A 25,234-nucleotide genomic window follows, 5' to 3' on the forward strand; every position below is an offset into this window, starting at 1 on the left:
CAAGTTTGCCACGTGCATGAAGGAGAGCGTTTCGCCTACACACGAAGGACCATGCCCATACCCACCCCTGTAGTAGATACGGGGAGAGTAACAGGGATGCAATAGGGTAGGCGATTAACTGAGAAGCAAAAGCTTACAGGTTAATGCTATAGACCAGTGGTTCCCAACCTGTGGTCCACACACCCCTAGTGGTCCGCGACAGGACTGAAGGGGGGGTGCACAGAAAGTTGGAAGCGGAGAGGCTCCGCGCTGGCTGCTGGCAAGTCCCTCAGCCCGCACTGCTTCCCGAGCTGCGGGAAGCAACGTGGGTTGAAGGACGTGCCAGCTGCCAGCACGGAGCCTCTGTGCTGAGCTCAGAAAGCAGCGCGAGCGGAGGGACGTGCAGGCTGCTGGCACATCTGTATTGCTTGGGGGGAGGGTCCATAAAATGTTAATCTATTGAAAAGGGGTCCGTAGGCTAGAAAAGGTTGGGAGCCGCTGCTATAGACTACAGGCAATTCCCTCCACCCCCCAGTACATCTTTTAGCAGGCCGGCCAGCAGCCTGGCTCAGTCCTGGCTTGCGTGGGGTCCAGAACCTCCCCCCCCCGCAGCTCTGCGTTTAAAAGGTATTAGGAACTAGGCGGGCAGGCAGCCCAGCTCAGTTCCAGCTCTGGGAGCTCAGACCCCCGGACAGGGGCAGCTGCCACCCTACGCTGCTGCCTCTGTATCAGAGAGAGTAGGGTGGCAGGGGGCTCCTTGAGAGAGGGGTCAGAGCACACTGCCTGCCGGCCCCACGCCCAGGGACCACAGAATAGTCAAGTAACTGATAAGAATTCACGAGGTTACTCGACTGTTTAATGAACCGATATTTAACATCCCTAGTGGGTAATAACACGGCAGCAGTTCGCCAGGGTTCGGCTGATAGGCTGCAGCTGCTATATTTACCTGTACAGCCGCAGCTCCCGTTCGCCATGGATTGCTGTTTCCGGCCAATGGGAGCAGCAGGAAGTAGTGCAGACTGGGACACTACTTCCTGCTGCTCCTATTGGCCAGGAACGGTGCTCAGCAGCCAACGGGCACGGCAGTCGCCAGTATCTGGGGCCATGCAGGTCAATATAGCAGTGGGGGCCCATCAGGCACGAAACCTAGTGGGCCAGATGCGGCCTGCAGGCCAGTATTTGCCCACTCTGATGTGGTACAGAACCGCCACTCCACAAGCCTCTCCAACCCCATTACTCCTTGATGGGAACCCAAGTGCCTACAATTATCATACAGCAAAGAGATGGGGGGGAGGAGCCATCTGTGCTTTGCAACGGCAATCAGACAGGCTTCCAGGACCGGACCAGCTGTGTTGCAAAAGGACTCACCCAAAATGGGGTTTCATTAAACAGAAATGATTTTCATGGGTAACTAAACTCCAGCAAATAAAGGCCATTAAGCCCTCTGGGAATGCTCGGACGGTACGTCTACACCATGGCACTATTTCGGGATACTTCCAGTATCCCAAAATAGCTATTCCATATCTTGACAGCGTGCCTGTTATTTCAAAATAACAGGCGCGCTAGTCAGCCATCCCTGTAAACCTCGTTCCACAAGGATTAAAGGACATTTTGGAATAGCTGTTTGTTTTGAAATGTGGCGCTGTGTAGACAGTGCCAAATTATGAAATAAGCTATTTCGAAATACACTCAAAAGAAGTTATGCAATTTGCTTAGCTCAAACTGCATAGCTTATTCCAAGCTCAGGGTGCAGCGTAGAAGCACCCGAGAGACAAACAAAACAGATTTGCCGTCTGAGGCCAAGAGAAAGCACTTACGCAGGCCTGCCCCAGACCCTGCCAACTAAAGCACACAGCTGCCAGGTTCACAGAATGCTTTTAAAATCCTGCAGCCACCCTGGGCATTTCCCTATGGAAGCAGATTCTCATCTGTGATAAACAAGAGTCTGCAGCGAGCCACAAGGTGCTTGTAACTATTTATTGTGTTTGTATCTCGGTTCAACACGCTGACAAAAAACCAATAAATACGATCAAGGGCTGCCATGTGCGCGGTCTGGACCTATCCAGCACAGCGAGGAGAACCAGACAGTGCAGCTTCCAAGCGGAAGGACACGAAATGGGCCTAATGGGACAAGAGGCCCAGGGCATCACAAGGGGCTGCTGTATCGACTCAGATCTGGTTTCTCTTAAGATAACCACAGTTGTTGCCTGTAAACCCATCGAATAACCAGGCGGTCAATGGTTTGTAAGGTAGAAGCCAGGCAGTAGGTTTTTGAAACATGCATGTTTTAGGAGACAGCAGCCCCGAGTGTCGTCCCTGTGGTCCCCATGATGCAACACTAACAAAGAGGCAGTCTCAATGGTTGTGAGGCCTACCCCTCCCTCTCCCCCGGCCCCCAGGAGGGGCGTCTACTGTAGAACGGGGATTCTTGATGGTTTCATCTACAGACATGATAAGGCAAGCAGCCTCAGACGCTGCCGTCAGAGCGTTGATGCGCACAATGGCCGGCTCCCACACGTAGGCTTCAAAGTTATCGGCAATGTCTTCGTTGCTCACGTCCACCCCGTACCAGGTGCCGCCCTGAGGAAGAGAGCAGGAGGGAGAGTCAGAGATGGGAGGGTACAAAGAGGGAGGAGAAGGGAGATGGCGCCTGCGTGCCAACATACAGCAGGTGGACAGCAAGTCTCCTGCTTAACTTATTTATAATCAGTCTTGTCTGAGGGAAATATTAGCTCTTGGCACATTCCAGCTGCCAATTACAAACCACTAATTGCACTACAAACCGCACAGAGAAACTAGCAAAGAGATTAAAGCGTCCCCTGCAGACAAATTCAGGAATTGCCAGCTCCTGGCCCTGGGTTCAGACTGCACCTTTCCTAAGCAAACGTGGTAATAACGTCCCTTTACATAGCTTTTTACAAACACTCCTTCAGTAGCACAGCTAACGCTCCTGGGCTGCAGCCATCTCTGGAGTCGGACACGGCAAAGATCACAAACACTGCTCACCCGCTGGGAAGAACAACGCTGCAGCCAAGCAAACCTTCCAGGGGCACTCGGAGGCAACATTTGCCTAAACGGGAATCTGGGCAGGACGCCCTGGCTCTAAAAGTCACCCCACAGCTGTGATCTAAAGCAGTGGTGCCCAAACTTTTCGGCATCACGCCTTTTTGATTTTTGAGAAACACTCACGCCCCCTCCCCAATAGCAGCAAAACTTGAGCAAAAAACAAAAAAACACCCCAAAACAGCAGCACAACTTGGGGGGGGAGGATTGATGGGAGGGAGCTGGGTTGCCTCGCACCTCTCCCCCCCCGGAATTTCTTCACACACCCCAGTTTGGGAACCCATGATCTAAAGGAAAATCATTTCTCTTTCTAACCAGCAGATTCCTTGTCACGTCTGAAAACCAACCACAGCACTTAAAGAGGCAGCAACTGAAACGTTCCAGTTGCACTGCTGCTCTGTTCCGCTCACGTGGAAAATTCAGTGTCACTGGACACACGTTCACCAAGGGGGCGAGCCCACCTGAGCATGTTTGGCTCTCAGTTTGTTGAGAATGTTGGTGGCGTCGAAGCCGGCGTTGTCGCAGAGCTGGCGTGGAATGATCTCCAGGGCTTTGGCGTAAGCGCCTATCAACAACTGCTGTTTGCCCGGAATGGTCCTGGAGTAGTCCCGGAGGTACTTCGAAAGTTCCATCTCTATTGCGCCGCCGCCAGCAACGATGGAGTCGTTCTGAAAGGGAGCAACGCAGCCCATTACCTTTCTCCAGGGACGACCGTCACACGGAAACCAATTACCTGGCCACTTCCCCCTGTGCCCACTGGAGAAAGCCCAGGGCACGAAATGAACCTGTTATGGGTCTAGTTGATGGTACCTCAATGCGTATTCACACAGTGGTAGCAATAGGTGTAGTGTGCTCTCCTAACGCCCACCCAGCGCTAGGAGCCGTCTCTCAAAGGCGACAAGCACATGAAGGGTGGGGACAGGGCTAATAGTCCTAAAACTCACTGTCCCAGCACCCCTACACTGATCTGAGCCAGCAGCTGCTTGCAGGGTTACCGGGATGCGTTACAAAGAGCGAGCGGGGCAGGAGTGAAAAAAGCCTGGAGGGAAGCGTGTCGGGGTACTCTGCTAAGGTACCATCGGAACCGAACGGAAGAGCCATCGTGCATCACGGGATTCCTCCTCACTCAGCTGAGTGGGGGGTAGCGCGCAAGCCCTGGCTGGGCAGAGGGCAGTTCTAGCTGCCACAGCTGTGCGCGAGGGGAACGCCAGACAGAGGTCAAGGTTTCGGAGAGCGTGGTCCCTTTAACACTGGCCAGCTCTGTTCACTCACTCCAAGTGCAGACCGACAGCATGGCTTCTCCTGAGATGGCAGGAGCCTCCCGTCCCCAAGCAAACCCGCTGTCACTTTCCCTGCCCTTCACACTTTCCCAAAACACCCATCCACCCAAGGCTCTGCATGGGATTCATCTCCTTGCTGAGGAAGGTCACTTTGGAGTCCTAGACATGGGGCGAGGGCCCTTCCAACAAGAACCCCAGCCTGTGGCAAATGTAACGTCTCCAGCTCCTTCATACCTTGATCGCTCTCCTGACTATCATGATGGCATCGTGTAGGGACCTCTCGGTCTCTTCCATAAACTGCTCTGCACCTCCTCGCAGGATGAGCGTGCATGTCTTTGCCTTCGGACAGCCCGTGAAGAAGTTGTACCTGCCAGGAGCAGAGCGCGGCGAGAGTCAGCTATGCCCAGAGAGCCAGCACCTGGGTCTCATGAACACACACACGCACACAGTCTGGGGCAAAGGGGGAGGAGTGTACATCAATGCTGCACTGGCGGACAGCGCCCTGACAGGCTGTGCAGACCCTGCTGTCGCATGCCAGCAGCTCTGGAACGTGTTCTGACACAGCGCGCTTGGAAAGGGGAGCTGACTGAAACACACTAGGAACTGTTATGCACAGCCAGCCAGCGTGAGACTACCCCGGCTTGCGGCAGACTAAGTGTTCGGCTAGGCAAGCCCTTGGGCAGCTTTGCAAGGTGCTGCCTGGGTTATCAGGCAAGAGAGAGGAATTCCTTGCCAATGCTGACCGTGCACTTGTAGCCCTTCTAACTGGTGTGGAGACCCTGCTGAAGCTGCAGCTGGACAGAGGAGGGCCAGATTAGGATGCGTGTTCTCCTGCAAAAGCCCAGACATTATTCCCCCAGTGAAATCGGGGGTGGGGGGGGGGGCCTTTCCCGAGGCCCAACAGGACCAAGAGAGGAGAAAACCAGTTAGAGGGGTTAAGATGTTGGGCGTTGGTCTCCATCCGGATCTCTCCCTCAAGATGCCACAGGATAAAAAAAAAAAAAATCTGAAAATCCACTGAGGTATGGGATCAAGCTTGGCTTTGCGCTAGCCGATGGAAAACGTTGCTGTGGGGTGTTAAGACGGCTGCCGTCTCAACTCCAGAAGGGGCTACATTTCAGTGACGGATGAGGGGACGCCTGGGCACTATTTGAACACCACTGACGAATCCTCTGGGGGCGAAAGTCACTAGGTAGGAACAAGGCACTCTATTAAATCTACTGGCCCTCAGGAGGGGAGAGGAGGTGTGATACTCTTGGCCTAGTTTTCGCCTGAAGCCAGAGGCCAAGCCAAACAATGGGGACACACTCAAACACGCCGTCATTTCACCAGCTTAGCGCTTTACCATCAGCTGCAGGGCAAGGAAGCATTCACGCTCGTGTAGAATTACCTATCTCCTCCAATCTGGGCCTCCTCAAAGAGCTCGCACAGTCCCAGAACCTCATCAGTCAGGGAATTAACGCTAGTCTGAATAGATCCACCGCAGGCCTGCAAGGTACAGAAGAGAAATCTGAAAACCCACGGCGGTATGGGATTACGCTTCAGTGTCACAGCAGAGGGACAGGCCCAGATAAGGGTTCCTGTTCTGCAATGGCAGCACGGCCACAGAGCCCGGTTGGAATATCTTATTCCCCGACACGGACAGTGTCAGCTACAGCCGTCCCCAGGAGAAGGCTTGAGAAGCAGCCAGCAAAAGAGAAGAGAAAGTGCCCTGGGCTAGCACAGCCCCTACATGCAGGGCTGGGAAGGCCTGACTGTTACACTGAGACGAGCAATAGCCCCTTCACATGAGAACTGGACTGGCACAAGCGCTGGCGTGACCAGGCCGAAGCAGGACACAAGCACATTATGCTAATAGAGATCCTTGCCGCAGAGCAGCGCACTGTTTTGCGGACATCAAAAACTCCAGTGACGGAGGTTAAGCACCCTACCCACGTACAGGGGGATAAACGGAGGAGTAAAGGAAATGTTGAGTTAGGTGCCCGTCTCCCACTGGGGTGTGTGCGTTTAACACCCCCAAGCTCCTCTGAAAATCCCAGCATGATTGACTTGCTCAAAGCCACCAAATGTCTGTAGCAATGCCAACAAAACAACACAGGCCTCCTTTTCCAGCCACTTCCAGTACAATCGCCCTGTACAGTCTGGCTTTTAATACAGCCCTCCATATATCAGCGCAGCATCAAATGCTTCAGCTATTTTAAACTCTTCACTCCTAACAACCCTTTCCTGGTGCCATCTGCATTGTTACTACAGCGCTTCGGGAGTGACCTGCCCAGCAAACAGGCACCAACATGGACTAATAGCAAACCTATACCCGTTATTTTAAAAAAAGATATTACCATCATAGTCCTTTTGAGATCTTCCTCCGGCACTCGACCAGCACAAAACATGTCTCTGTCTGCGAAGTACTGAGTAGCTACGTCGCCAATCGGCAGTTTGGACAAGACAACTTTGGCTCCCGACTTGTGGATTTTGTCTAACTTGTCATACAAGATGCTCCACTCTGCATCCACAATGGCCTGGTAATCCTAGTGCAAAAAAAACGACACACAAGCTTTCAACGCAGTTTCACTGCAAATGCCGCCACAGGTTTACCTGCACGGGGTTATCCCTTGCGAGACAAAGGCAGCAGTAAGGTACTATATACAGCCTTGGAAAGATGGGCTGTTTTACAGTCAGAGGCAATTTTAGGTCACTCGTTTTATAGAGAGACACTGACACAGTTCCAAAGCTCAAAGCAGCATGACTAACTCGGAGGGGCTGACAGGAAGACAGAGGCAGCTCAGTATATCTTGAAAAGAGGTGATTAACAGGAAGAAAGAGTGGTACAAGTATCTGAGCAGCTTTTATAGGAAGGAGAGGAGATTTCCTCAGCCTGACTACATGAGACACACATATAACATACACTACAAGAGAGAATGCAGATAACCACTGATATTTATCTTGTGTTTTCCCACACTGTTCAGCCGTTACAAGGCAAACACAGAAGAGTCATTCCAGACATCAGTAAAATACAGTCACTGCTGGCTGGAAAGGATTTAAACTGGGCACAGCAACATGGTGCCATCATTCAGGACAGAAAGAAAAGAAAACCATGTTTTCACAGAGAATGTACAGGGAACACAGCAATTACCCAGACTATAACATGGCCAAGACACCAAGATTCACTCCTCTTTTTCTGCACAAATAAGAGGGGTCTCAAGTGACCACGACTGCCGTGGGAGCCAAAAATGAGGAACTTAGCCCTAGATTAAATTCTTAACCCTAACACTATCTCCAGGGTGTTTTGCCTTCAGCTTCCTTCCACGTGATGAGGGGGCCACTGTGTGCAGCTTCTGAGGGGGTGTTTAGCAAAAGCTACCCTTGCCCAATGGCTAAAAGCTTCACCTCCTTGTTTCAGTGCACTACGTGTCAGGCCCATGATTGTGAAATAAGCTCTTCCCCCATGAAATCTGATCTCCCCCTTGGCTATTGGGAGCACCCCAGCCAGGCGGTCCTAGCTACAAGTCCCCTGCCAGGCTAAGGAGGGACAGGATGGGTCCTTTCCTTTGCATGGCAGCTAGAGGGTGAGGGAGGGAGAGATCAAATCCACTTGAGAGGGCCCTTTTGGGTTAGGACCCCCATGGTTACAACACACTGAAATTCCAGGTGCAAACAACTGAAAACATGAAACTGACCATTAAGAAAATCCCTCTGCCTGTGAAATGGATCAAAATGGACCATGAATTTAGTAAGACCCTAACTATGTGACACTCTAGAGGGTTTCACGCATATATCAAAGTCAGTACTTAGGAGAAACTCAGTTCCAGTTTATCCAAAGGGCCAGTCACTGGTATAAATGCCACCTGAGCCATGGGCTAGAGTAGGTGCGCAACCTTTTTTCATTTGCAACCTCCTTGAGGGTCGCTGAATTTAGATGAGGAAAAAGAAAAAAAAAAAAAAGAGGAAGCGGTCCCTTTAATTGTCAGGCTGCTCTCCTGCCACTCTCCAACCCAGCCATGTGTACGTCGGGCCAGGAAAGCTAGGAAAAGCTGCCAGCTGAATCCAAGCATTGCGACTCCCCCGCCAACCCCCCAGGAAGGTAGCTGCGACCCACGGGTTGTGCACCGCTGGGCTAGAGCATGTTTCCAAAACTAGGGATCATGCCTCCCTGCCCCTGAGTACAGGGGGTGTCACAAGATGTGCATGTCACACAGCGTAAGGGGGCCATGTGCCCTGGCTACTGCTGCTTGACCACATTATGCGTGCTATGTGGGGAGAACGCTGGCTCGGCTGCACAGTCGCTCGGCACCACGCAGTGTAAGAAGGGGACACTGACTAGCAGGGGGCTAATTTGGCTACGACAAATCAGGAAAGAGATCTTGGAATTATCGTGGACAGTTCTCTGAAAACTTCCACGCAGTGTGCAGCGGCGGTCAAAAAGGCAAATAGGATGCTAGGAATTATTAGGAAAGGGATAGAAAATAGGACCCAGAATATCTTACTGCCCCGGTATAAAACTATGGTACGCCCACATCTTGAATACTGTGTACAGATGTGGTCTCTTCACCTCAAAAAAGATATTTTGGCCTTGGAAAGGGTTCAGAAAAGGGCAACTAAAATGATTAGGGGTTTGGAACGGGTCCCATATGAGGAGAGGTTAAAGCGACTGGGACTCTTCGGTTTAGAAAAGAGGAGACTGAGGGGGGATATGACAGAGGTCTATAAAATCATGAATGGTGTGGAAAGGGCTGATAAAGAGAAGTTATTTATTAGTTCCCATAATAGAAGAACTAGAGGACACCAAATGAAATTAATGGGTAGCAGGTTTAAAACTAATAAAAGAAAGTTCTTCTTCACACAGTGTGTAGTCAACCCGTGGAACTCCTTGCCAGAGGAGGCTGTGAAGGCTAGGACTATAACAGAGTTTAAAGAGAAGCTAGATAATTTAATGGAGGTTAGATCCATAAAAGGCTATTAGCCAGGGGATAAAATGGTGTCCTTGGCCTCTGTCAGAGGCTGGAGAGGGATGGCAGGAGACAAATCGCTTGATCATTGTCTTTGGTCCACCCTCTCTGGGGCACCTGGTGCTGGCCACTGTTGGCAGACAGGATACTGGGCTAGATGGACCTTTGGTCTGACCCAGTAGGGCCGTTCTTATGTTCTAGGAACGAGGCTTGCAGCAGCAGGAGAGCCAACCCCAAAAAGGGTTCGGTTGTTTTCTGAGCCGGTGTCAATGCTTGTAATCAGGTGTCTTTGGGTTTGGAGCACAGGGCTCTCCCTCACACGTTAACAGAGGAGGCAGATTTCCCCACAGAACTGGAATGCCGGGCTTCAGTGGGAACAGCCTGACCAGAAACACGGACCTTAACTAGGCCAATGACACATGCCAATCCAAGCTGGTAGGACAAGGTCACGTGGCGCAGCAATAGGTCCATGGGGAACAGGCCAACCCCATCCAGGAGGGAACACACCGGACGTGCATGTTGGGCTTGGTCCTGCCCCTCCCGTTCAGCTCTTACCTCCACGTTGTTGACTCTCACTTCAGCATTGTCTTTCTCTGCTTTCAGCTCTAGCTCGATGTTCAGCAAAGCAATCCTGGGGGACTTGTACTTCTTCGGCTGCATCTCAAACCCGGCGTAAGAGAACGTCTTCTTAAAGGCGACTCCAGCCACCAGCTGGGACTCCTGAAAGAAGGGGTGTGATGATGCTGGGGTTAGCCAGGCAGGGTTAACGAGCTCCAGCAGGACAGCCTGCTTGCCCTGGGACAGCCTGCTTGCCCTGGGACAGCCTGCTTGCCCTGGGACAGCCTGCTTGCCCTGGGACAGCCTGCTTGCCCTGGGACAGCCGTGTCTTTTGCTTAACCCACCCTCACAGAACACAAGTGGCAGACACTTAGCGCCTCTCCCCTCAGCGCCTTCCCAGCCCTTAAGAGACCACCACCAAATGCTCAGGCTCACCCGACAGCTCGCTGTAGTAAGATGAAGGCCTAAAACAAAAGCCCATGCAGCACAGGTCTGAGGCCTGGCTTACAGTGGGCCAGGCATGGCTAATATAAAGCAAAGCTAAGCTGTGAGCAAGAGGCAGGCCCCTGCTCGCAGACCTCGGCACGAACAGGGCTGAAAGTGCAAAACACTAACTGGTAATAGGCCCAGGTGTAGAAGTCATTGGTACTGGTCATAAGTAGAAAGCACATGGTACCACCAGCTTATTAAAAAAAGACCTTGGTACTCACACTCCCTGCAGATACAGACTTAGGTTCAGGAAAGGGTCTAAAATGGTAGCAGGATGGACAGAGATGACCTAATCGAACTATGAGGTGCAGGGCGATGGGTGGTATCTAAGCAGCTTCAGAGGGTGCCAACCTGATACATCAGTAGTGATGTGTACGTTGTTAGTACCTGTACATAACGTGGTATCTTGGAGGGGACAGTTTTCGGATGACCTAGGGGGCACTGGAAATTTCCCACTGAGTCATTCCATTGTCAGGGGGTACATATGCGTAGTGGCTCGGTAGAGTCTACTGATAGCTATTACTGTACTTCGCCTAACATTAAACCTGGCTGTGTGCTTTTGATCCTTATCTGGTTTGTGGTCTTCGGGAACTCTCCCGGGGTCTGTGTGGAGACTGAGTGCACAAGTCGACAGGACACACACATTGAGCACACATGCAAGCAGCCTTCTGGTTTTCATCATCCACGGAGCCAGAGACCTGGGAGGACACCTCGGCAGTAGCTCCTGACCCCTCCTGAGTAGCTGCACTCGCCACTCTCCCTCTGCTGCCTTTCCCTTTTGTACCCTTTGAAGTTACCCACCCCTGCCCTAACTTGGATCTTCTCTTGCCTTGTTCTAGAGCAGGGCTACTCAACTTTGGAAACCCCAGGGCTACAATGATTTTCACAGCCCATGCCGAGGACCGCACCTTAAGTGTGGTTGCATATACGTGCAAATGTATATGCAAATATATGCAAATAGTTTCTTTCACAGAGATGGGCATGAAGACAAAGATGAAGCCTTAAGCCGCGGCACTGGACCCAAACATGGGCAGTGTGAGCCACTCAGCACCTCTCAAGCTCTGCCCACAATGCTAAGCAGCCAGCACGTCCCACAATACCCCAGCGCTCCAGGCACCTCCTCCCTGGGGGCTAGAAATGTCAACACCCTGTACATGTCTGTTCCAGCCAGCCCGTCCGCTTGTGTCTTTCAATGCTCACCCGCCTGGGAGACGCCTCGCCGTTGTGGAGCATGTTCCCAGCAGAGGCCGTGTTCAAAGGGTCCCACCCGTGGCCCACGTGTTGAGCCCCGTGTAAACCCTACCGCCCCGCGGGCCGCAAACAAACACGTGGAGTAGACCTGTCCTAGACGGCAGCCCTGAGGGTCATCTCCAGCCCAGAGTGGCTCTTCACAGGAGGCTGGCCTGCCCAATGCTGCCCGCTATGGTGAAAGCTTTTTAACACTCCATAATGGACTGAAAAAAGTGAACATCACGCTCCGTTCCCTAAGCTACATCTTTCTAAGTGCCCACTAGCTTCCACACCGACCTCCCCCAGCTCTAACCCTAACCCTGGCCGACCCAGGGAAGTACAGACTCGAGGCCATTCCGGGGCTTCTGCACCAGCCCTCCAGAAACGGCCAGTGTCCTTTCACAGCACTCCTCTGTCCGAGGAGTCCGGGCACAGCACCAGCCCGTGAGTTACAACATCCTCCTGTCTATCCCAGGCACTCAGAGCCCACATGCAGCATGCTAAGCATGACCAAGAGGAGCTGCCAGCCACAACAGCCATCCCTAGGGTACGTGAGCAGCACCCCCACAGTGCCCCAAAACGTTCACCCGGCCTGGGTGAGGAGTGACCTCAAGTCTTCAACAGACACCATAGGAAGCAGGAGGCTGCTCTATTCCGAGGCCTGCCCTGCTACACCCCTCAAAACAGAAACTAGGGAAAACTATCCTGCAAATGGCCCAACACCAAATTCAAAGGCCAATAGCATCTGACAAAACTAGCCTCCGTTCTCTGGAACTCCTGCCAGGAACGGCTGATGATTTTCCTTAGAAAGGAAGGAAACAGGGTGGCCTTTCCCATCTGATATCAGCTGGAGGGAGTTTTCTGCGCTTCCCTGAACTGTTAACAGCCTGTCTGTTATGGCTGGGTGCATGAGAACCAATTCCGATTTACTACATTAATGGCAGGGGGATGGTAATGGCTTAGGGATCATCTCTATTCTCCATGGAAATGCTTGTGTGAAATGTTTATCCACAGAAACAAGCACAGAACAGAGATTAGGACAGGCTCAACTTTTCAGTAGTGATACGCCAACTAACCCACCATCTACACGGGACTGAGATATAAGAGACCGAGACAGCACCAACCCCCTCTTGGCCCAGGAACTGTTTTCAAAGTACAGTAAAACTCCAATGGTCAGGCATCTGATGGTCTGGCACCATCAGGAACCCGGAAGTGCTCCGGGCAGCCGAACCATTGGAGCTGCTCTGCCCCCAGCTTCCCCGATTCAGACGCTGCTAAAACTGACCAGCGGCTGAATCGGGGAAGCCGGGGCAGAGCAGCTGGAGTGCTGCCGGGCAGGTCCCGTAGCGCTGCCCCTTGGGGCTGCGGGACCAACCCGGCAGCACCCCAGCTGTCCCCGATTCAGCTGCTGCTGATACTGACTAGCGGCTGACTCCAGGAAGCCTGGGGCAAAGCAGCTCTGCCTCGGGCTTCCTGGAGTCAGCCGCTGATCAGTTTCAGCAGCGGCTGACTATGGGACACCTGGGGCAGAGCAGCTGGGGTGCTACCGGGTTGGTCCAGTAGCACCGAGGAGCGCCGCTGCAGGACCAATCCGGCAGTACCCCAGCTGCTCTGCCCCAGGCATCCCCAAGAGCAGCTGGGGTGCTGCCAGGTTGGTCTCGCAGCACCAAGGGTCGGCGTTACCCCGACCAACCTGGCAGCACTCCAGCTGCTCTGCTGCAGGCATCCCTGATTCAGCTGCTGCTGAAACTGACCAGCAGCGGCTGAATCAGGGACACCTGTAGCAGAACCGGACTATCAGAAGGGGGGGCTATGAGGGGTCTGGGGTGACATCCACCCCACTCCAGACCCCTCATAGCCCCTCCTTCCGATAGTCCGGCATATCTGATAATCTGGCACCCCTTGGGTCCTAAAGGTGCCGGATTATTGGAAGTTTACTGTACATACATTTAACACTATGTAGCACAGGTGTTCCAAACCCATAGGAAGGGGCAGCATGTAAAAAACTTGGCTAACAAATGGAAATGGACAACCCCTCGCCGGTCACACAGTCTCACTCCTCTAGCCAAGGCAGGACCAGTCCCCTTGTAGTACGGCTCCCATTGTGGTTTTCACACATAAGCAAGAATGTTACATTTCTTTGGTTCTAGATGCAATTAAGAATGACCATCTGGTTAAGGGCTGCAGACTAGACATCTCTACTGCCTTGTGGAGTCCTTCATCCCCGCGTGAAGCGGGCACAGTGAAAGCTAGAAACAGAGACCCCCACTTCTATCCAGGTAGCCTTTCAGGCCTGCTTTGGACAGGCGCAGTGCAGTAGGTGCAACAAACTCAACCCTAGCAGCTCCTGCCTGTTTGCTAACTCAAGTGGGTATTACGCAGAGAAGGCAAAACCAAGAACTGCTGGCCAGTTTGTGCTCTGTTTGTGCTGGGTTTTCACGCCCACGGGAGGGCTCTAAGGGTATGCCTACACCGCAAAGAACAGCCAGCCGTGAGTTGTTCTTTGCTGTACAGATGTACCCTAAGAACTCCTCTGTGCCAACAGGAGACAGAAATGGAACTTACTTCCAGGGCACCTCCCTGCACCTTCTTTATTCCAATCATTTTGAGCTGCAACAGCTCATCAAGCATCATGACGGCATCTACCACCATGCGGGAGAAGAAATCCTTCTGCTGGGAGATCAGCTTTGAGTTGAGGGCTGTGGAAGCACATTTCTCCAGCAGTCGTCTTAGCTCGCTGCAAGAGAGAAGTCACACCTTAAATTAATGGAGATTGCCTATCTCCTAGAACTGGAAGGGACCATCGAGTCTAGTATCCTGCCCTCGCAGTGGGACCAAATACCATCCCTGACAAATTTTTGCACCAAATCCTTAAATGGCCTCCACGAGGATTGAACTCACAACCCTCAGTTTAGCAGGCCAATGCTCAAACCACTGAGCTATCCCTCCCCCTATATCTTGTGCATGTAGTAGCGCCCTTTGCCAAATGGCAAAGCATTTTAGATGCATTTCTTAAGCCTGGCTCTCCCCCATCAAGCCCAAATGAGAACGTATTAGCCCCCTTTTCCAGAGAGGGAAACGGCAGCATGCCGCATTTCAGACCCACATTTTCAGAAAAGTGATAGAAATGTAGCCGTGTTAGTCTGGTGTAGCTGAAACAAAATGCAGGACAATGTAGCACTTTAAAGACTAACAAGATGGTTTATTAGATGATGAGCTTTTGTAATACGACTTAATTACCTGCATCCTGCTTCAAAGCCTTTTAAATCTGCACTTGAAAGGGAATCCTCTCAACTGTCATTCATGCTAAAATTCGACACTCTACGCGTCTGTCTCAACAAAGACAGTAACTGTCTTACCCATTACAAAGATAGCTTCCCCAATTATCACCTCTAATATCATAAGCTCACAGACATTTACCTCCCCCAGCCGCATCCCCCCTCTGTTCTGAAATATGATTTGTCCTTTTCATATGTGTTCATTTTTTTAATTGTATCCTTTGGTATATATGGTTGTGACTATTTTCTTCCACTATTTGATCTGAGGAAGTGGGTCTGGCCCACGAAAGCTCATCATCTAATAAACCATCTTGTTAGTCTTTAAAGTGCTACATAGTCCTGTATTTTATTTTCAGAAAAGGCATCTCTAATTTATAGAGCTCAGCTTCAAACACCAGGGGTCCACAGGTCAGAGGTACTCAGTGCCCACAACTCCAACCAATATCCCTGAAAGCCATAAGCATTCAGCCATTCTGAAACGCAGGCCCCCAGGATCTCAAATGGGGCACCCACTCAAAGGAGAGGCCACTTGGAAACCTTCAGGTTATACTGCTTGTTAGATGCTGTGAGAAGGCAGGAACCAGAACGACTGTATTTTGCATCCACTGATGGCTGTCAGAGCAGCTCAGTTTGTTAGGATCAACAGCTGCTCACTGGGTACATAAAGCCAAGCACCTAATAAGCAGCCTGATTTAACATGCTGAGCATTTAAGGCACTTGCCGATTTCAGTGGGAGCTGCAGATGGTTCAGCACCAGTATGAAAACTCAGGCCATTTACTTAGATGTCTGCAATTATGCACCCACACTGGCAAACAACAGCCTAGATACTTTGCGGGAACAGCAGCCTGGAAAATACAGTACAGTCCCATCTTAGTCAGAACCTAGATTCCATATCGGGTTCAGGTGAAGGAGTTTGGAGCGCAGGTGGTATTCTCTTCGATCCTTCCTGTCAAAGGTAGGGGCCCGGGCAGAGAGAGGTGCATCCTGGAGGTGAATGCCTGGCTGCGAGGATGGTGTCGCCAGGAGGGCTTCGGCTTCCTTGACCACGGGGTGCTCTTCCAGGAAGGACTGCTTTGCGGAGATGGGAGTTCACCTTTCCAGGAGCGGGAAGGCCTTGTTTGGACACAGACTGGCTAACCTTGTGAGGAGGGCTTTAAACTAGGTTCGACGGGGGCAGGTGAGCAAAGCCCACAGGTAAGTGCTGCATGTGCGGGACTGGGAGATGGGTTGGAAATGGGGGGGACTACGGCCTATAATGGCAAGGAGAAAGGAGGGTCAGGGCACAACAGGGAGGCAAGATCAAATCAGTATCTTAGATGCCTATATACAAATGCAAGAAGTATGGGTAATAAGCAGGAAGAACTGGAATTGCTAACCAATAAATACAACTATGATATCATTGGTATTACAGAAACCTGGTGGGATGGGACGCATGATTGGAATGTTGGTATGGAAGGGTACGGCTTGCTCAGGAAGGACAGACAGGGAAAAAAGGGAGGAGGGGTTGCCTTGTATATTAAAAATGTACACACTTGGACTGAAGTGGAGATGAACGTAGGAGATAGCTGTGCAGAGAGTCTCTGGGTTAAGCTAAAAGGAGTAAAAAACGAGGGTGATATCATGCTAGGAGTCTACTACAGGCCACCTAGCCAGGTGGAAGAGGTGGATGAGGCCTTTTTTAAACAATTAACAAAACTATCCAAAGCCCAAGATTTGGTGGTGATGGGGGACTTCAACTATCCAGACATATGTTGGGAAACTAACACAGCAAGGCACAGGTTATCCAATAAGTTTCTGGACTGCATTGGAGACAACTTTCTGTTTCAGAAGGTTGAAAAAGCTACCAGAGGAGAAGCTGTTCTGGATTTGGTTTTAACAAATAGGGAGGAACTAGTTGAGAACTTGAAAGTGGAAGACAGTATAGGGGACAGTGATCACGAAATAATAGAGTTCATGATCTTAAGGAAAGGTAGAAGGGAGACCAGCACAATTGAGGTAATGGATTTCAGGAAGGCAGATTTTGATAAGCTCAGAGAACTTGTAGGTAAGGTCCCATGGGAAGCAAGACTGAAGGGAAAAACAACTGAGGAGAGTTGGAAGTATTTCAAAGGGACGTTGTTAAGGGCCCAAAAGCAAACAATTCCGCTGTGTAGGAAAGATAGAAAATATGGCAAAAGACCAGCTTGGCTTAACAAGGAGATCTTGCTTGATCTCAAAATAAAAAAGGAGTCATATAAAAAATGGAAACTAGGACAACTAACAAAGGATGAATATAGGCAAGCAACACGGGAATGCAGGGGCAAGATTAGAAAGGCCAAGGCACAAAATGAGATCAAACTAGCTACAGGCATAAAGGGAAACAAGACCTTTTATAAATACATTAAAAGCAAGAGGAAGACCAAGGACAGGGTAGGCCCACTGCTCAGTGAGGAGGGAGAAGCAGTAACAGGAAACTTGGAAATGGAGGAGATGCTCAATGACTTCTTTGTTTCGGTCTTCACCGAGCAGTCTGGAGGTGTGCCTAACGTAGTGAATACAAGCAGAGAGAGGGTAAGTTTAGAAGATAGGATACACAAAGAACAAGTTAAAAATCACTTAGGAAAGTTAGATGTCAGCAAGTCACCAGGTCCTGATGAAATGCATCCCAGGATACTCAAGGAGCTGATAGAGGAGGTATCTGAGCCTTTAGCTATGATCTTTGAAAAATCATGGCAGACAGGGGAGATTCCAGAAGACTGGAAAAGGGCAAATATTGTGCCCATCTATAAAAAGGGGAATAAGAACAACCCAGGAAACTACAGACCGGTCAGTTTAACGTCTGTCCCAGGGAAGATAATGGAGCAGATAATTAAGGAAATCATATGCAAACACTTGGAAGGTAATAAAGTGATAGGGAATAGCCAGCATGGGTTTGTGAAGAACAAGTCATGCCAAACTAATCTGATAGCTTTCTTTGATAGGATAACAAGCCTTGTGGATAAGGGAGAAGCAGTGGATGTCATATACCTAGACTTTAGTAAGGCATTTGATATGGTCTCGCATGATATTCTTATTGATAAACTAGGCAAATACAACTTAGATAGGGCCACGATAAGGTGGGTGCATAATTGGCTGGATAACTGTAGTCAGAGAGTTGTTGTTAACGGTGCTAAATCCTGATGGAAAGGGATAACAAGTGGAGTTCCGCAAGGGTCTGTTTTGGGACCCATACTGTTCAATATCTTCATAAAGGATGTAGATATTGGGATAGAGAGTACGCTTATTAAGTTTGCAGATGATACCAAACTGGGTGGGGTTGCAACTTCTTTGGAGGATAGGGACATAATTCAAAATGACCTTAGCAAGTTAGAGAAATGGTCAGAGCTAAACAGGATGAGGTTTAATAAAGAGAAATGCAAAGTGCTCCACTTAGGAAGGAACAATCAGTTCCATACATACAAGATGGGAAGCGACTGTCTAGGAAGGAGCATGGCGGAAAGGGATCTAGGGGTCATAGTGGACCACAAGTTGAATATGAGTCAACAGTGTGATGCTGTTGCAAAAAAAGCAAATATGATTCTAGGTTGTATCAACAGGTGTGTTGTAAGCAAAACTCGTGAAGTCATTCTGCCGCTCTACTCTGCACTAGTTAGGCCTCAGCTGGAGTACTGTGTCTAGTTCTGGGCGCCACATTTCAAGAAAGATGTGGAGAAATTGGAAAGGGTACAGAAAAGAGCGACAAGAATGATTAAAGGTTTAGAGAACATGACCTATGAAGCCAGGCTTCATGAACTGGGCTTGTTTAGTTTGGAAAAAAGAAGATTAAGGGGGGACATGATAGCGGTTTTCAAATATCTAAAAGGGTGTCACAAGGAGGAAGGAGAAAATTTGTTCCTCTTGGTTTCTGAGGACAGGACAAGGAGTAATGGGCTTAAAGTGCAGCAGGGGAGGTTTAGATTGGACATTAGGAAAAAATTCCTAACTGTCAGGGTGGTCAAATATTGGAATAAATTGCCAAGGGAGGTGGTGGAATCTCCCTCTCTGGAGATATTTAAGAACAGGTTGGATAGACATCTGTCAGGGATGGTGTAGACGGAGCTTGGTCCTGCCTTGAGGGCGGGGGGCTGGACTCGATGACCTCTCGAGGTCCCTTCCAGTCCTATGATTCTATGATTCTATGATATTCAGAGGAAAATTCAGCATTGGCTGCACAGGTTGATCCCAGATCTGAATTTGGCCTGGAACCTTCAAACCAAGACCGCATACAGTGCGGCAGAAAATAACTTTAAAATGCCTCTGACCCAACAAGGTGACACTTCTAGGCACAATTCCGGTATCCCTAACTCAACTGGGAACTTACTTTTTATCTTCCTTCTTCACTGTCACCGCAATCTCTTTGATCTTATTTACAGCCTGACAAAACAAGAGCCAGTAGCTGAAATTAGTAACTCACATTTAAACAGCTAATCAACCCTCCAGCATATTCTTATATTTGTAGGTCAATCTTCATTGCTATTTCTGATGCGGTTGAAATTGTAAGCACATAAGAAGGGTCACAGTTGGACAGATCAACGGTCCATCTAGACCAGTGGTCCCCAGTGCGGTGCCCGTGGGCGCCATTGCGCCTGCCTAGTGACCAGGGCCAACCCGAGCCATTCTTGCACCCCAGGCCCATGCGCGGTCACCCTCCCCCTCCACCCCGGCACATACGTGGCCGCCGCCCCCCTCCCCATTCCCGGCAGCCCCGAAAGGTTGGGGACACTGATCTAGACCCACAGCCTGTCCCTGGCAGAGGCCAGTAACAGAGGCGTCAGAGGAAAGAACCAGACCAGGGCAATTCTGAGAGACCCATTCTGTCATTCAATCCCAGCTTGTGGCTGTTGGGAGATTTAGAGACACCAAGAGCATGAGGTTGCAGCCCTGGCCAGCTTGGCTAACAGCCACTGATGGACCTGTCCTCCAAGTATTTCAGCTCTTCTACGGCTTCTAGACTAGCAATCAAGGACCAGTTCCTTAAACATCACTGCTGGGCCAAAAAGCCAGGTATGTAATCTCACTGGAACGACTCCGCTGTTATCAATGCAAGCAGTGCTACAAAACTTGATCTAGAAGTAGGTGAAATACACTAAAACAGTGTTTGTGTGACTCAAGCACACTAAAAGGGCAAGTGTAGTTCCCATTGCACAAGCAACACTTCTGTGGACACAAAAGATGGGGTAGTAAGAAAGGATGTTAAAGACTAGTCGACTATCCGATAAGCAAATGCTTACACATAGTTTTTTGACTAGTCAAGAGGCACGTCCACATTCCTCCTTTGAAATGTACAAGAGCCCATACTGGGGCTCTTGTACATTTCAAAGGAGGAATGCAGAACTCCATGTACAGCCTGGGGCTAGCAGGAAGTCCCACTGACACCGGGCTGCATGCGGGTGCCTTCTTTGAGCTCTTGTGCATTTCAAAGACATGGAGCCCGGGATCAGTGGGGGAGTCTCCAGCTGATCCCAGGCTCCCCGCGGTATTTCCCAGGGTCCCTGGGCTCTCTGCACCTGCTCCTTTGAATCAGCTGTTTGGCGGCTGTCCCTTTAAACCATGCATCCATGTGATTCAAAGGAGCAGCTGCAGAGAGCCCAGGGTCAGCTGAAGACTCCCCAGCTAACCCCGGGCTCCCCAGAAAATGCCGTGGGAAGCCCCCACTGATCCCAGGTCCCATGGCTTTGAAGTATACAAGAGCCCCTGCTGGGGACTCTTGTGCATTTCAAAGAAGGCACTGGCATGCGACCCGGAATCAGCGGGACTTCCCGCAGGCCCGGGGCTGTTCCCAGAGTTCCGCATTCCTCCAGCGGGGGCTCTTGTACATTTCAAAGGAGGAATGCAGAAGTGCCTATCGATTAGTCGATGGAAATTCCATCAACTAGTCAATTAACCGCATTTTAATATCCTTAGTAGTAAGCTATTTTCACTTTCTTTTCATAATGACTATATCCTGTGATGGATCCTCCAAAAACTTTGTTCTGAAAACACTGGATAGGATCCTCATGAGAGTCTTTGGGCATTTAAACTCAGCTCTCCGACGTTTTGCCAGGCTAAGAAAGGAGATGAGATCTAGTATCAAAAGGTTTACAGGCTGCTATTGTTTTAAAGAAGCCATCTGATATTTTGCAGCAGGGTGGAAGAGACTGTAACTGCTCCGGCTGCTCATCCCGACCCCGATCCATTTCAGAGATGGTTTTGACCCTCTTCTGGTACAGAACCACAATCCAAGATGTTCTAAACAACTATGCAATGCTGTGCTAATGAACAGACTCCCCACTCGCCTACACATTTCCTTACCAGCTGAGTTGCAGTGCGGAAGGCTCGGATGATGATCTGGGGATGCAGACCTTCCTCCACATAGGGCTTCACTTGTTTTAGGAACTCTGCAGCCAGCATAGTCACAGAAGTTGTGCCATCGCCAACCTGCAACACCACAAGGCAGTTGTTTGTATCACTGGCACATTCTGAAGGTTCTTCCCTAGCACAAGATCATCAAACCCCAAAAAATGCAGCTGTTTCAGAAAGACATCTCACCCTCAAGCATGAGGTGTGCATACTTGGAATGCAAACATGGGAATAATGTGACTTAGACACTGATACTGTCAATGCCTTCCAGAGCTGAGCAACACACAAGGCACCACTTGGTATCAGGGATGTGAAAGTGTAACAATGTACACAATTAACTGATGAGCCTGGATTAATAAAAGTGTAACAATGTACACAATTAACACTCAGCCCACCCCACCGCCTCTGATACAAATACAGCAGCACCGAGAGGCAGGCAGGAACTAACTCTCACTCACTCTCACTCTCCCCCCCCCACCCCTCCCCCAGCTCCTGCATGTAATCATGCAAATGCTCAGCGGTTACATGATGATATAATTAAACACATTTTAACATCCCTACTTGGTATCCCAGCATTTCATAGTATGCACCCTCTGTTCTGAGCTGTGCTTCTGAAGCATAAACACATGCTCACATTCATACCTCCGCATCCTGAGATTTGGCAATGTCCACTAATGTCTTAGCAGCAGGGTGGACAACATCAAGAAGTTTCAGGATTGTGGCACCGTCGTTCGAGATAGTTGCTTTACCTAAGGTTTTAAAAACAGAGTCAAGGCCAAAGATCCTGACTGAAGACACCTGCTTCCCACTCCACAGGCAGCTGTCAACTCCAACGTCTGAGGAAGTTATTTGAACTTAGCCTAAGATAGCTTTGTTAGATTAGTCATACAAAACCTGGCTTAGTGACTATAAATACTGGAATAGCCACCAGCTTTGGGGGCTGGCCGTCCATTTTTCTTGCAGTGCACTGTATTTGAGGGACCTCAGCTGGCTCTCGTGGAACCTTGTATCCCACACCTATACTATGCATTATGCAGGGAGGTTGATAAGTCAGCCAAAAGCCACTGCCTTGTGCTTGGTAACACTGAAGCGCTAAAAGGCAGCTCTGGGAAGTCATGTTATCTTATACTTACCTCTGTCATCAACAATAAGTTTGTCCATGCCCCGAGGGCCCAGGGTGGTGCGAACAGCTTCTGCGATAATCTGGCAGGCATTGATGTTACTTACAAGCTGAGGGATCCCTTGGGAGGAATCCGTGCCTTCCTTCAACAAGATAACTGGTGTGGGCTGAAAAGACAAGAGATGCTAGCTAATGCTTCCCTCAGACTTTAATAAGCCAAATAGTCACCCTAAAAATAACTGTGTACCAATATTTTAACCTCCTTAGCTCAGCTTATTAGTATTATTCAATGTCATTTTTCCTGAGGGGAACAATGAAGGAAATCAGTTCACCTTATTAGAGTGTCACTGTTTGCTATTCCATATCTGACGCTGAAGCCAAAGTCTATTAAAGCCTAATGACTTACAAAAAACTTCAACCCAGAAGATCTTACGCTGCAGGGGCCGGAGCCTACAAACTTTATTCTCACAACTAGACTTTGTGAAATAAGGTCTTAGGCATCAAAAGATCCAGCTCTTTGAAGATTTTCTTTTCATTTTAATCTTCACCTTGAGTATCTTGAGTTTCTAACGCTCGCAGTTATACACTCAAAAACCTGTGTTTGTTTTCATTATTTTAACTTTTACATTACTGAGCTGAGCCTTAATTGGGGGCAGCCCGCAGCAGCGCTGGGAAGAGGCCAGCCTGGTAGCCCGCTGCAGCCCAGGATAGCGCCAGGCTGGGATTCCTTGGCAGCCTGAGGCAATGCAAGGCCAAAGCCCCTGGCAGTGCAGGGCAGCATAGTAGCAGATGGGGGGGCTGGAGGCAGGGGGCCTGGTAGCAGAACTAGGAACACTGAGGAGCAGCAGGCTGGGGAGCCAGTGGTAGGGGACCTCCCCTGGTCTGGCAAATTAGGGTGCCGGACAAGGGAAGTCCAACCTCTACCTTCCAACTTCCACACTGGACTGTCTCTGTACTAGATATATAGTATCCATACTACTCCAACAGCTATTAAAAATGCTGCTGCCAAATGCTAAGTTGACAGAGTGGACAGATCAAAGGCATTTCTACCACTGTGTCATGAAAAATCTCTTAACAGCTTTACATGACACTACGGTATGAACAACCGAGACCTGTCTACCCTTACAATGCTGCTGCCAGCAGCACAGCTGTACCCACTGAGGGTGGTACCCAAAATGCAGATAACAAGGTCTGTGGTAAACATGAAAATTAGGAAATAACAAAAACGCACAGGGGTGCATTAATATCCCTACCCCAAGAATACGCGTACTCCTAGTTGAGAGCCGCTGCTCGAGGTGTCCCCAAGCCTCCAACCCACCAGAAAACTTGGAATGGACATGGGTTGGGATTACTCAAAATTGCCCTGTTTCATTCATTCTCCCTGAGGCATCTGCACTGGACACTGCCAGGGAAAAGATACTGGACTAGATGGACCACTGGTGTGATCCTGCATGGTCATTCTTATGCTTGTAAGAGAATGACTTAGGGATTCTAAAAGGCCATGGTAACAGCCAGCCAATGCCTCCTCACAATGTTCTAGGATGATCCCATGCCAGTGAACCTTTATTTGTGCAGAAACCCATTTTCACCTCTCACTGTCTTTGAAAAAATCAGAGCAAGATGGCATTGCTTGAAGGGGAAGCTAGGCCAACACTTAGCACTTCACCGAATGCAAGCATGATCTTTTTACACTGACAGTGAAGTGGGAGGTTGACCCATTGGCAATAAACAGTTTTACGGCAAGATCGCTAGGATTCAAACAATTCCGACATTGCCTTTGGAGACTCATTGGGCAAGAGGGCCAAGGGTGGGGCATGAAAGTTAAATACAGGCCCTCAGACTTCAAGGACATGTTGTGAAACAGAAACAAGGCTCTTTTACCTCTGTCAGAACAAGCCTAAATGGAAGTTTATATAGAAAATCCAAATTATCCTGCCTTTGAAGAAAACCACGTTCTCTGCAACATAAGCATCCTTTTGTAAGCATCCCTGCACATTCTGAGGCCTGCCTTTAGCTTAGCCCGGGGACGTGCCCACCACCGAGATGACAAGTCTGGCAACACTGCATCAGGCAACGCTGCCCCTTTCCTCTGAACAATTTGGGGACAGCAGGTGCCAGAATCAAAACGAGCCATTAGCATCACCCAAACAGAACCGTGGAGACCACAGGGACGGTGGCCCCCAACATGCAATGCTACGTCCTGACCACAGCAGCCTCCGTGGGCAATGCTGGGCCCCTGCGGCTGTTTCGGGGAGAGGCAGGGCGTCCGATCCCAGCACGCAATGGTTTGGGGAGCCCTAAGGGCAGGTTAACGGTTACTATAGTCAGCAGAAGAGGCTTCCTTCACTCCCCCCGCTGCTCTGTCCTACAGGGACTACAACCCCCAGCATGCAATGCGCCACCTGGAACCCCAACTCAGGGGCAAGTTTTCGCGCGTTACTTGATGGGGCTGGTAGTCCCTGCGAGGCCACTGATGTCCCACCGCTAGCCAGGCCGGCCCGAGCTCCCCAGGCCTCCCACCCCGCTCAATGGGCTGCCCTCGGGGCAGGCCGCAGCGCCCCGCGCCCTTCCTGCCGCCGGGCTGCGCTGGGGGCCGCGGCTCCGGCTCCAGCCCGCCCCCCCCAAAAATAACGGCTGATGCCGGCCGGCTAGAGCCCGCTGGGGGCGGGGAGCCGCTGTCGGGCCGGGAGGGCCCGTCCCCGGGGCGGATGGCGGCGGATGGCGCGGGCCGCGCCGGCCCCACTCACCATCATCTTGGCGGAAGGTCCGGTGGAGCGCCTCCAGCACAGGGGGTGGCCGCTCCCACAATGCACTGCGTCCGCGCAGAAACTTCGCGAGGGGCGGGGGCGGAGTTCCAACGGGAAACGGAAGCGAGCGGCTTCTCCCCGCGCCCACTCGATGGTTGGGAGCCCGCCGGCGTCCCTTCCTTCCCG

General features: G+C 50.4%; 1 protein-coding gene across 1 annotated transcript; it reads right to left on the reverse strand.

The window, feature by feature from the left end:
• Positions 1–1,942: 1,942 nt before the first annotated feature.
• On the reverse strand, positions 1,943–25,186 carry CCT7 (chaperonin containing TCP1 subunit 7). Its single transcript, XM_075931035.1, has 12 exons — positions 25,049–25,186; positions 22,315–22,468; positions 21,824–21,930; positions 21,134–21,259; positions 19,164–19,216; positions 14,111–14,282; positions 9,824–9,988; positions 6,662–6,850; positions 5,713–5,810; positions 4,557–4,689; positions 3,504–3,710; positions 1,943–2,559 (listed from the first exon to the last, which is right to left on the reverse strand). Exons 1-12 carry the CDS (start codon positions 25,052–25,054, stop codon positions 2,335–2,337), a joined length of 1,635 nt encoding a protein of 544 aa, XP_075787150.1. The 5' UTR covers positions 25,055–25,186; the 3' UTR covers positions 1,943–2,334.
• Positions 25,187–25,234: the final 48 nt, after the last annotated feature.

The sequence above is a fragment of the Pelodiscus sinensis genome, chromosome 5, assembly GCF_049634645.1.
Source record: "Pelodiscus sinensis isolate JC-2024 chromosome 5, ASM4963464v1, whole genome shotgun sequence".
Taxonomy (NCBI): domain Eukaryota; kingdom Metazoa; phylum Chordata; order Testudines; family Trionychidae; genus Pelodiscus; species Pelodiscus sinensis.

What these genes read in the sequence shown, in the direction of transcription:
- CCT7 (XM_075931035.1), bottom strand. An exon ending in GTGAAGAAGGAAGATAAAAA is followed by an intron (nt 14,283 to 19,163) that starts GTAAGTTCCCAG and finishes TCTCTCTTGCAG; the next exon opens with CGAGCTAAGACGACTGCTGG. An exon ending in GCCCAGATTGGAGGAGATAG is followed by an intron (nt 4,690 to 5,712) that starts GTAATTCTACAC and finishes TGCTCCTGGCAG; the next exon opens with GTACAACTTCTTCACGGGCT.